Source organism: Euprymna scolopes, chromosome 46, assembly GCF_053919585.1.
Source record: "Euprymna scolopes isolate OS-2025 chromosome 46, ASM5391958v1, whole genome shotgun sequence".
NCBI lineage: Eukaryota > Metazoa > Mollusca > Cephalopoda > Sepiida > Sepiolidae > Euprymna > Euprymna scolopes.
In genome coordinates this window covers 31,757,333-31,770,780 of record NC_136527.1, presented here as the reverse complement: position 1 = coordinate 31,770,780, position 13,448 = coordinate 31,757,333, and the positions used below count along the sequence as shown (strand labels likewise).

The following is a 13,448-nucleotide window of genomic DNA, read 5'->3' as shown; positions in this document are numbered from 1 at the left end:
TTTCAGATATTTTGATACTAATACCGTTATTAAAAAAATAAAAATTGCCGGATTTTAGTTTCATAAGAGTTTTCCACTAAACCACTATTCGTACTACCATAATAACAGCGACACAGAGAGAGAGGGAGAGAGACAGAGAGACAGACAGACAGACAGAGAGGGGGGGCTACTGTTCAGTATTTGTGTAAAATATTACATAACTGATTTTTCCCCTATTTTTGATTATCCGTTACATTAATACCATTGCTAAATAAATTTAGTTTAAATCCCGCATTTCCATCCATGCTCACCACCGCCCACCGAAAATTACCGACTATTACCGAATGAGCAGACGTTAAATTGTAACAAACACACATCCGTAAAGTTGTTTATTTATGTCTGCGGTGCAGCCTTACATGAAACATTTTCTTGCATTATATTTAAAACAGGTAAGCGTACTATTTTTTTTTTTTTGTTTGTTTACAAATGCTGTGTCAATAAAATTCTTACTTTCTTTTATATTTATGCGTTATTGGTAAAACTTTGTTTATACAAATTCCTGGGACTTACGTAGGACCCCCCCCCCCCTGGAGTAAATGTGGCATTGCGGTGATTTTGCGGCCTGTCAAGAATATTATGAATATATTATTATCATTTTTAATTTTTTAACTGGCTGTAACATTTTCTTGCATTATTTACAACTTTTTTGTTGTTTGTTTACAAATGCTGTGTCAATAAAATTCTTACTTTCTTTTATAGTTATGCGTAATTGGTTAAACTTCGTTTATACAAATTCCTGGGACTTACGTAGGACCCCCCCTCCCCGGAGTAAATGTGGTATTGCGGTGATTTTGTGGCCTGTCAAGAATATATTATGAATATATTATTATCATTTTTAATTTTGTAACTGGCTGTAACATTTTCTTGCATTATTTACAACTTTTTGTAAATAATGCAAGAATATGTTACAGCCAGTTTTTGTCTTTCGATATTTCTTATCGTTTCTTCGCAAGTTTGCCGGCGACGACGTAATGTCCTAACCTCATTATTAAGAAAATAATAGTGTGTTACAATTAGTGCATCTGTTCTTCAGATGCTGCACTTCCATTTCATGTTCTCTTTCGGTGGAGGAGAAATCTGTCACGACTGAGACAATTTTTATTTTTGTACCTTTTCTCCGCGTTAAAAAACGACCCTGGTGTCTAACTCTGTCCCGTGGGGAGGCATAGTAAATAGGTACAATAAGTGCATGATCACCAACATTTTTACTATAAGGGTGTAACAAATACTCGTGTAACAACGGTAACATAAATGCAGAAGCACATTTTTACCTAAGTACAAAATTAACAAGAAGTAATATTACGACAATAATCATTATATAGATTTACATAGTAAAAAAAAATGTTTTCTAAACTTCCCATTTCGCCCCCAAGGGCACAGAAGTTGTCAAAAATGCCCCAACAGTTTAAATCTCATATTTTTATTCTTGCTCAACAACGCCCACCAAAAAATCACCGATTAATAACGCATTAGCAGACGATAAATAAATTGGAAGACTCTAAGAAACGAAATAAACAGTCAAGTTTTTAAAACGATTTAGCAAATAAAGCCATCTTTGTCATTTTCTTTGATGATAGGCTGAGTTAGATTAAAATGACAAATTTATAGGGTATTATATTATTCTGGGGGTCATTTCTTTTATTTATCTTTATTCTCCTTTCACACATGTATGTATATATTACTACTGCACACCCTTACTATACATTCGCCCCCCCCTCATTTTCTACAATCTATTTATCACTCTCCCCATTCCCCTACCTCAACGTCACTATTCCTCCACTTTTTCACTTCGTCATGTTCCCACCCCCCTTTCACTGCCCCTATTTTCCACCTCCCTGACCGATTCTTCTTCTTCTCAATAGTACTCTCAATACTTCTCAGTTCTCTCTACTATTCATTGTTGACCTTTATTTAATTATTTTATTTTTTTTATATTGCTCATTCAGATCATCCGAGACTTGAGACTACAAAGTGACAATTAGAGACTCAGACTGTTAATTAGAGAGAAAGAGAGTGACGCAGGAGGGAATATAAAAGATTGTAATGGAAAAGGAAGGATCGAGTCAAAGTAAAAGAAAGCCTGAGTGATAGATTGTTCAGGAACAAACAGAGAGAGATATGAGCAAGGAGAAAGCAAGTGAAAGAGAGGAAGAATATCGCCAAGAACAGACTTTCTGAGAGTGAGGGCACTCAGAACAGGAAAAGACAACTCAAGCTTGTCAAGACACTGCATAAGGCTTGTCACTCCTACCACTTGTTTGACCATTTTTATACATTTTCTGACTCGTTTCTTGTTCAATTTGCACATAATTGACATATTTTTGCCAACTATATTGCATTGCAAAGTCATTAAAATTGTATTTATGTTCATAATTATAAAAATGTAATATGTGATTATATTTTTTCTATTTTCACTGTGAACAAGATAAAATTTAATTAAAATATATCTTTTATGAAATAGAAATTATATTTCACAATTAAAAATTGCATAATTCATTTCGAATGTAAGCCTCGTTATCACAATAAATGCTACATTATGCATAAAAACAGATCTATTATTCTGATGCTTCTGATCATTGGTGGAGTCGAAATTAACCCAGGACCTATTGATAAGCAAAATGAAATGGAGTACACCAATGCAAATGATGGCAATAAAAAAGTATATGATAAAATTGCTGAAAAAGCTAGAAAAGCTGAATATTATTGAAAAAATAAAGATAAAATAAAACAAAGAGTTCAGAATTATAAAAAAAAAACTCAAAGCGGTAAATAATGATACTTATAAAAAAAAGCAAAAAGAGTCAAATAAAAAATATTTCAATAAAAATAGAGAAAAAATGCATGCGAAAATGGCCCAATATTATAAAAAAAATAGAGAAAAAATTTGTGCAAAAGCATATTATAGCAAATATAAAAATAAACATAGAAAAACAGCATCTAAATTTACTTGCAAATTCGAAATGTCAAGCAAAGATGCTAATTTACATCGACACATTCTGATTAGAAATATGAGACAAATTAAAAAACGACGAAGATGTTATAATGAATTAATGCAAAAAATGATTATAATGCGGAAAATGATTATGTCATACAAAAATATTGTCAAAGAGAATATAACAGACCTACAGGAACGCAGATTGGCTAATAAAAGTGCATTCAGCACTGTCAACAAGAAATATATTGAAGGAGTTGGCATGAGAAACTTCATGATCAACCAATTGAAGAAGTACTTCAGATGCATCCACTCTTATGTAGAAAAAGCCAACAATGACGGTCTGCAGACTTATTGGGGCAATAATTTGTTCCACTGCTTCACCAATGAGCACTTTCTTTGCGATAAAAGCAAATATGAATATGTGCCATTGGCTCAGTTGTCAAGACACAATTTTAAATTTATGCATTGCCAAGAATGTGATTGCAGTGAATTAAACACATTTGAAGTCCCCATAAATGAAAACAATGAAAATCAAATTAATAACAGTGACTACAGAATATCAATGACTCGTCTGTGTAGAATCGAAGATGGCTGTCCAGACTCAGCTCAGAAATTGGAATATGCTAAAAGATTGCATAACAATTTGTCTGATTTGAGTCCGAATTTGACAATTGCTCAAATGAGGAAGAAATTGGATAGTTTCCAAAGTTGCAAAGGTATGCATTCTGATAGAATTTATTGCTGTGGCCAAAGTGATTGCACGGACAAGCTGGCCCTGCTGAAACTCTTGTCACCACACTCGCAACACCTGAGAACAGTGATCAGAAAAGTATATCGATTATTGTCGATTGGAACATGGCTTAACAAATATGACATCGCAATACTTGAAGGTGACTGGTCATTATATACTGAGTTAATTTACCAGGTTAGCAGAGATGCTACTATTTCTGACCTTTACAATGAATCCTTTTCAAATGAAAATGAATTTCACACTGAGGTTTATGTAACAACAAAATATGCCAATTTGTTTAAAAAATTTCAAAAGGCAATTTATGATTTTAAAATAAATCATTGTGACATTTGCAAAATGCGCAAAAAAGATTCAGAATTGCATGAATGGGACAACTGGGATAAAATAAAATCTCAAACAATACTATTATTAAAGCAAATTACACATCACCATGTATTGTATGCAAAAAATGTCAATCGGATATGATAACATACAAAAAAGTACCAAATTTGGCATCGATTAATGGTCTTCAAGTTGATCACATCCCACCTGAAATCTCCATTTTGAATATGTATGAAAGTCTTCTTATTCAAAGAGCCAAATGCTTTATGAATATAATTAAATTGGTGCCATACAAGTTTAAAGGACTGCAAAGCCAGTTGATCCCAGCTATCAGAGGAATAGCTAGTCATTTGCCAATGCCAATGGAAACAACTATCAACCATGCTATGAATACATTGCCAAACAATGATCATAAATTACTTGAAATTATAGTTGATACATTGCCAAACAAAAAAAATATTATTTGGCGCTCATTGGTTAATATGGATAAAGTTCTCAAAGCTTTGGATTGGTTGAAAAACAACAATATCTTGTACAATGACATTAAAATTGATCGAAATGCCAACTTGGATGAAATTGTCACATGCACTGGGCGAAATGATAGTCTGAAAATGGATCATTTTCTGACTCAGACTGGGGCTCAGATTTCATATGAGCATCACACGCTCATTGAAATGCAACCAATGTTGCCACCTGAAAAGGATTTGACGATTTTCAGGCAAAAAAGAGTTGAAGGAGTATTACTAACTGACAATGACCCATTATTGGAATTGTTTTGTTTTCCTGATTTGTTCACAAGAGGTAGATTTGGAATGTTTTCAAATGAACGTCCATATGGCAAAGTAAAACCATACATGTACATCAGAAATCGATTGAACCATTGTGATCCTAGATTCAGAAGAAATATTCAATATTTGATGTTTTCTGCCGATAAAGCTGATAAACGAGCCATTGATGCTGGTATTTATGCTATAATGAAAACAGCAAAAATGCCAAAAATAACAGTTGCTGAACTGAAAAAAAGATTGACAAATAATGATAAGCAACTGGAAGGCAATTTGTCGATGATGATGGCAAATATGCGAGGATCTAAGGAATTTTGGGCTCGAAAATACACGGATTTGCAAGCTTTTGATGAGTGTTATGGAGTACCCACTTTCTTTTTGACACTGTCTTGCAATGAATATATCCTCAAAGATTTGCACGAATTTCTTGAAAAGTTGAATAATACAACTAAAAAATTTGGACAAATAAATAATGATGATATTGTGGCAGTCAGTGAACATTTTTATCATAGATTCACATCATTTTTGAAGATTGTCATACTTGACAAAAACGGCCCTCTGACTGAAGTTGCCCATTATTTTTGGCGATTAGAGTATCAAAACAGAGGCACTCCTCATGTACACATGAAAGTGTACTGCAAAGATGCTCCTATTTTTGATGAGACTGACAAAGATTCACACAAAATAGTCCAAACTTTCATTGAATCTATTATTACTTGTCAACTTCCCAACCATTTTAAATCACCTAAATTAGCCTATTTGGTGAATAAAGTGCAAAGACACACTTGTGGTGGATCATGTTACCGTAAAAAATTTGTCAGAAATAAATTTTACACAATTTGTCGCTATGGATTTCCTAAATCTGCTGGAAATTTCAAATTTAACACAATTGAAGAAAGTGTTAGGTCACATAAATGTGGCAAAAAAATTAAAAAATTGTATAATTTGAATAGAAGCTCACAAGAGCAGTACATTAATGCTTACAACCCAGCTATTTTGATGATGTGGGAGTCTAATATTGACTTGCAGTACATTTCTGACAATTCAATGATTCTGAACCATTACATCACCAGCTATCAGACTAAATATGAAACATCTGAGACTGAAGGTGTGTGGTCATTGGACCAATCAAAATCATTTTATGGTAAATGCAAAAGCGCTGGTCTTTATACATTGTCCAAAAGAGATTCAGGAGCTTATGAAGTTGCTGATAAGCTGTTGGGACATCACTTGTTTGGAGCTTCTGCAACTGTAATGTGGGTCGGTGCTGATATACCTGAATATAGAACCCGCAGATTTTTGCCACAAGAAGAATTGGATCAAATGCAGCCTGATTCTACAGATTTGTATTATGGCAATATGGTTGAAACATGGTACCCGAATAGACCTGATTCTATGGAAAATAAAAGTTTGTACTATGTTGCGAGAAACTATGAAAGAACAATGAATGCTTCCACAAATGATGATGAGAAAGTTTCATTGAAGCTGCGAAATAATCATGGCTTTTTAAAAAAAGTGAAAGAAAAAGCTATAAAGACGCCAAATGTGAGATTGACTTCTGAAACAAAAGAACGATATTATCACAATTTGTTGATGCTGTTCAAACCTTGGCGCCAAGAAGAAATTGATTTACTTGATGGCTGTAAATCATATGAGCAATCATTTTATCAAAATGCTCCATATTTGTCTGAAATGACAAATTATGAAAGTATTAAGAAAAAAATTAAAGATGCTATTGAAATAAGCAAAAAAATAGAGCAAAAATCTAAAAATTATGCAAATGAAAATAACGCTGATGATGATCAAATTGATTGCGATCCTAATATGGCTAAAGAGGCAGATAAAAATGAAGCTGATTTAAATATGCCTCAAATCAGACATGTCACTGAAGCTCAAGTTTTAGAAAATGAGCAAAAATTGAATTTCATTCAAAAAGAAATTTATAATGAAATTATTTCCAAACTTGAGCAACAAAATCTTCATTGGAATGAGGAAAACCCTATTCACAGGTGCAATTGTGACGATTGTCCACAAATTCTCAAATTTATTAGTGGTTTTGGGGGTGTGGGCAAATCTTTTCTGATCAATGCACTGGCAGATAAAATTACTCTCACATATCCTGCCATCAATGGACCCAGTGTAGTTATTTGTGCTCCTACTGGTGTCAGTGCTTACATTTTGAAAGGATCTACATGCCATAGAGTCTTTCAACTAAATGTGCAGCATGGTTCTACACCTAAATATGAACCATTATCAAAGGATAAAATAAAAAGTTTGAGAACCATGCTTGGATATGTGAGATTATTCATTATTGATGAAATAAGCATGGTTAGTCACTTGCAATTAGCATTTATTCACCAACGTTTGCAAGATGTTTTTGGTGATATTAGGAAACAAGTGTATCCATTTGCAAACATGTCAATTGTTGCATTTGGTGATTTATTCCAGCTTCCACCTGTTAATGAAAAACCTGTATTTTCCAAAATATCTATTCAAGATGCTAGAAAATCAAATTTGGGAATTGCTGGTATAAATTTGTGGTCATATTTCGATTATGATGAATTGACCATAAATATGCGACAAAAAGATGACAATGAAAACTTTGTTAATATTCTTAACAGAATAAGACTTGGGTCACCAACTGATTAGGATATTGAGATCTTGAAAAGGCATCGAATCAATCCTAAACAAAAAGCAAATATTGATCAAGTTACTGATCTTTTGCAAAATTTGCAAAAGAAAATGCATATTATTTGCATTGTACCCACAAATGAATCTGCTGAGGAAGTGAATTATAAAATGTTGAAAAAAAATAATATTCATATCATTGAAATTTCAGCAACTGATTCCAACTTAAGACAAAAAACCGTAACAAAAAAAAAAATCAAAACAGACACCAAAAACTTCTAAACTTAAAAAGATTTCTGACACAGCTGGACTTGAAACTGTGCTTAAAATTGGAATTGGTGCTAGATGCATGTTGCGTCGGAATATTGATATCGAAAAAGGACTTTGCAATGGTACAATGGGTACAGTCACTGAAATACAAATGAAAGATGGCAAAGTTGTTGCTGTGACTGTAAAATTTGATCATATGGATCATGCAGTCAATGTTGAATTTGTGCAAGCTGACTATGAACTTTCTCGTGGCCTCTTTGTGACTAGATCTCAAATACCTTTGTCACTCAGCTATGCTTTAACTGTCCACAAAACCCAAGGTATTTCAGTCGATGGTATCATTGTTGACTTGGGATCTGATGTCTTTTCAGATGGAATGGCCTATGTAGCTTTGTCACGTGCTAGAAAGCTGTGCAATGTCTATTTGATCGACCTTGACCCTCATAAATTGACCATGTGTAACAAAAGTGCATGGACTGAATATAATAGATTGAGGGCCAAAAGAGACAGGGTTGATTTGCCACCGCTTCCTCCTTGTTCTGTTAAGCCTCAAAGTTTGTCATTGTACAAACAGACTTATAAACGAAAAAAAACAATCGTTATAGATCATGATTTGAAGCAAAAACATAATAGTCCAAATAGAAAATGGCTGAAAATAGACAATTCAATTTCTCAAAATAATTTGGACCTCAAATTGATCAATGAAAGAAATGCTTGTTTTGCTAACAGTATTGTTCAGACAATTTACCACCTTCCTTTGTTGTCTAACATCATTAAAAGCATTCCAAACATTGATTTGCCAATTCAGCAATTAAAAAGATTGCTTGTCCCTGGCACTCACAGTGTTGCTGATCTTAGAGAATCAATCGGAGGCGTTTTTAATAGTGGCCAACAAGAATGTGCTATTGCATTTTGGGAATCTTTGATAAACAAGTGCCCTGACAGTGCCAAACAATTATTCACTTTTGAAGAAAGTAAAGTGATGAAATGTCTTAGAATACACAAACAAAACTGCCAAAGACTACAAGATAGTGAATGTAATTGCACCTTTAAAGTTGGCTGTGGGTTCCAAACCTTGCAGATTGCTGGAATACCACAGAGATTAGTTATTCAACTTCATCCTACTGATGGTCGACAGCAATTTAAAAGTTTGCTCAAAACTGATGCTTCAGTGCTCAAACATTGTATCAAATGTCAGCAAAATACTGAGCACTTGGAAAATGTCACTAGAACGTTTCCTACTGCAATGAAATATTTGTGTGTTCAAATAAATAGATTTATGTTTGAAAATTATAATCCTCGGCGAATTAATGCTGAAATTATGAATTTCAGTACAAAAAAACAAAATATTTTTGGAACAAATTTCAAAGTAAAAACAGCTATTCTGCACACTTTGAATAGAGTCGATTTTGGGCATTATACTTGCATTGTTAGAAATAATAATAAGTGGCATATTGTCAGTGACACTAACTTTTCTAGTAATGTCAATTTTCCTTCCAAAATGTCCAATATTGTTGGCATTTTTTTTGAAAAAATATAAAGGAAGCAAACATTTGATAAAAACAAGGTCATACATTCAATAGAAATAAATAGTGGTGGTTTTCGCTTTTAAAATTCAACCATCACCTAGGCATGGCATGGGGCTGTAACTGTAACTCTGCAGGCGAACAATAGCACTGTTATGAATCATAACTAAACTGGAGACAAGATTTCTGCTTCAAGAGATAAATGTACTATAAAATTTTAACAGGAAAATTATTTTACTGAAAACTATTGATCAATATTACACTCTAAAAAGGAAGATACTAGAGTTAAAAAAACAACAATTTTATTTACACTCAAGCAATTCAAAATTTATCTCAAAACTGACTCTTCAATTCGCAAATATTGTCAACAAAATACTGAGCATTTTGAAAAAGCCACTAGAATGTTTTCTACTGCAATGGAATATGTGTGTGTTCAAACAAATAGATTTTTATTTTAAAATTACGATCCTCAATGAATTAATTCCGAAATTATATATTTCAATAAATTTTTTTTGCAGAAATTTCATTGTAAAACCAGATATTCTTCACTTTTATGAAAGCCGATTTGGGCATTTTACTTGCATTATTTAGAATAATAACAAGTGAAATATTATCAGTGACACCAATATTTCATATAATTTTAATTTTCATTCCAAAATGTCGTCCATCAATATTGGCATTTCTTTGGAAAAATATAAAAGAAACAAATAATTGAGAAAAATCAGACCATATATCCAATCGAAATAGCAAAAACTTGAGTGCTAACCTCCCAATCAGCGTGGTATGGGGCTATAACTGTATCCCTGCAGGCGAACGATAGCACTTTTATGAATCACTTAAATTCAGAATTTTAAAAAAATTTCTGTAAATTTTTTTTTATGTAATACTTTTCCTGTGATCATTAGCATGTTCTATTAATTAATAAATATAATTCTATTATTTTTATTGTTGCTTATGTTGTTGATGAATAGAATTTTAAAAAGTTAGGTATTTTCTTGAAAAAGGATTTCGGCCTCAACAGAAAGATGTTCAACAAAATGTTTAACCATAAAATTTACCAAAAACTATTAATATTAAACTATAAAAAGAAAGATACTAGAATTTAAGCAAAAAATATTTTATTTCAACTCAATCAGATGTGCCTTATGCACTAATAAAAATGCAATTGGCATTTTGTTGAACTTTTTAAGATTTTAAATATTTATAAATTTTCTCATTATAAAAAACGATTATTATATTGATTATAATTTTTTGACAGAAGAAATAAAATGAATTGCATAAAAAACATTAGAAGACAAATTTTTAAATCATAAGAAAAATCTAAAGTCACTAAATTATCAATAAAGTTTGTCATAATAATACATTTATTAGATTAATTTTAATTTGGAAAGATAGAAGTACAGTTAAAACATCCAGAATCAGCGAATTCATTACATTTTATCATAATAAAAACGATTGTTTTATTTCAATGCTATTGATAAGAAAACATTTGTTTTACTTGATTAAAATTAATTAAACATAGATTATATCTGTAGTATATAAATATTTTTTTTATAATGAAACAATTTATTAATTTTTGCTGATTTACGATTTTTTCATTGCCGGTTTTTATTTTGCAAATTAAAAATAATCCAATAATCTTTTTTGATAATGAAAAAATGTGCTGACAATTAAGTGATTTTAAATATTTGAATATTTTTTTAAATGAACAATAAATTAAAATCAATTTACTAAATAATCATTTTTTTCAAGATTTATTTACACAATTTACTAATATTTATTGATATAATTGGATAATTTTGCATTGTTCTTCTAATGTTTTATATTCATTTTATTTCTTCTGTCAAAAAATTATAATCAATATAATAATCGTTTTTTATAATGAGAAAATTTATAAATATTTAAAATCTTAAAAAGTTCAACAAAATGCCAATTGCATTTTTATTAGTGCATAAGGCACATCTGATTGAGTTGAAATAAAATATTTTTTGCTTAAATTCTAGTATCTTTCTTTTTATAGTTTAATATTAATAGTTTTTGGTAAATTTTATGGTTAAACATTTTGTTGAACATCTTTCTGTTGAGGCCGAAATCCTTTTTCAAGAAAATATATATTCTTCAGTAATACTACAGAGGTTAAGATGAATATTATTATCTTTTCCATTAAGTTTTATTTAATATATATTCTTCAGTAATACTACAGAGGTTAAGATGAATATTATTATCTTTTCTATTAAGTTTTATTTAATATATATTCTTTAGTAATACTACAGAGGTTAAGATGAATATTATTATTTTTTCTATTAAGTTTTATTTAATATATATTCTTCAGTAATACTAGAGAGGTTAAGATGAATATTATTATCTTTTCTATTAAGTTTTATTTAATAAGTATTCTTCAGTAATACTACAGAGGTCAAGATGAATATTATTATCTTTTCTATTAAGTTTTATTTAATATATATTCTTCAGTAATACTACAGAGGTTAAGATGAATATTATTTTTTTCTATTAAGTTTTATTTAATATATATTCTTCAGTAATACTACAGAGGTCAAGATGAATATTATCATCTTTTCTATTAAGTTTTATTTAATATATATTCTTCAGTAATACTACAGAGGTCAAGATGAATATTATTATCTTTTCTATTAAGTTTTATTTAATATATATTCTTCAGTAATACTACAGAGGTTAAGATGAATATTATCTTTTCTATTAAGTTTATTTAAAATATATATTCTTCAGTAATACTACAGAGGTCAAGATTAATATTATTATCTTTTCTATTAAGTTTTATTTAATATATATTCTTCAGTAATACTACAGAGGTCAAGATGAATATTATCTCTTCTATTAAGTTTTATTTAATATATATTCTTCAATAATACTACAGAGGTAAAGATGAATATTATTATCTTTTCTATTAAGTTTTATTTAATATATATTCTTCAGTAATACTACGGAGGTCAAAATGAATATTATTATCTTTTCTATTAAGTTTTATTTAATATATATTCTTCAGTAATACTACAGAGGTAAAGATGAATATTATTATCTTTTCTATTAAGTTTTATTTAATATATATTCTTCAGTAATACTACAGAGGTCAAGATGAATATTATTATCTTTTCTATTAAGTTTTATTTAATATATATTCTTCAGTAATACTACAGAGGTCAAGATGAATATTATCTCTTCTATTAAGTTTTATTTAATATATATTCTTCAGTAATACTACAGAGGTCAAGATGAATATTATTATATTTTCTATTAAGTTTTATTTAATATATATACTTCAGTAATACTACAGAGGTCAAGATGAATATTATTATCTTTTCTATTAAGTTTTATTTAATATATATTCTTCAGTAATACTACAGAGGTTAAGATAAATATTATTATCTTTTCTATTAAGTTTTATTTAATATATATTCTTCAGTAATACTACAGAGGTCCAGATGAATATTATTATCTTTTCTATTAAGGTTTATTTAATATATATTCTTCAGTAATACTACAGAGGTCAAGATGAATATTATTATCTTTTCTATCAAGTTTTATTTAATATATATTCTTCAGTAATACTACAGAGGTCAAGATGAATATTATCTTTTCTATTAAGTTTTATTTAATATATATTCTTCAGTAATACTACAGAGGTTAAGATGAATATTATTATCTTTTCTATTAAGTTTTATTTAATATATATTCTTCAGTAATACTACAGAGGTTAAGATGAATATTATTATCTTTTATATTAAGTTTTATTTAATAGATATTCTTTAGTAATACTACAGAGGTTAAGATGAATATTATTATTTTTTCTATTAAGTTTTATTTAATATATATTCTTCAGTAATACTACAGAGGTTAAGATGAATATTATCTTTTCTATTAAGTTTTATTTAATATATATTCTTCAGTAATACTACAGAGGTCAAGATGAATATTATTATCTTTTCTATTAAGTTTTATTTAATATATATTCTTCAGTAATACTACAGAGGTCAAGATGAATATTATCTCTTCTATTAAGTTTTATTTAATATATATTCTTCAATAATACTACAGATGTTAAGATGAATATTATTATCTTTTCTATTAAGTTTTATTTAATATATATTCTTCAGTAATACTACGGAGGTCAAGATGAATATTATTATCTTTTCTATTAAGTTTTATTTAATATA

General features: G+C 29.7%; 1 protein-coding gene across 1 annotated transcript; it reads left to right on the top strand.

Annotated features, from left to right (window-relative positions):
- The first annotated feature begins 283 nt into the window (after positions 1 to 283).
- LOC145270083 (uncharacterized) lies at positions 284 to 4,190 on the top strand. Its single transcript, XM_080125684.1, has 2 exons — positions 284 to 428; positions 1,986 to 4,190. Exon 2 carries the CDS (start codon positions 2,877 to 2,879, stop codon positions 4,188 to 4,190), a length of 1,314 nt encoding a protein of 437 aa, XP_079981810.1. The 5' UTR covers positions 284 to 428; positions 1,986 to 2,876.
- Positions 4,191 to 13,448: the final 9,258 nt, after the last annotated feature.

Coding starts and splice junctions, on each gene's coding strand:
- LOC145270083 (XM_080125684.1), top strand. CDS start 2,877: ATGCATGCGAAAATGGCCCAATATTATAAAAAAAATAGAGAAAAAATT.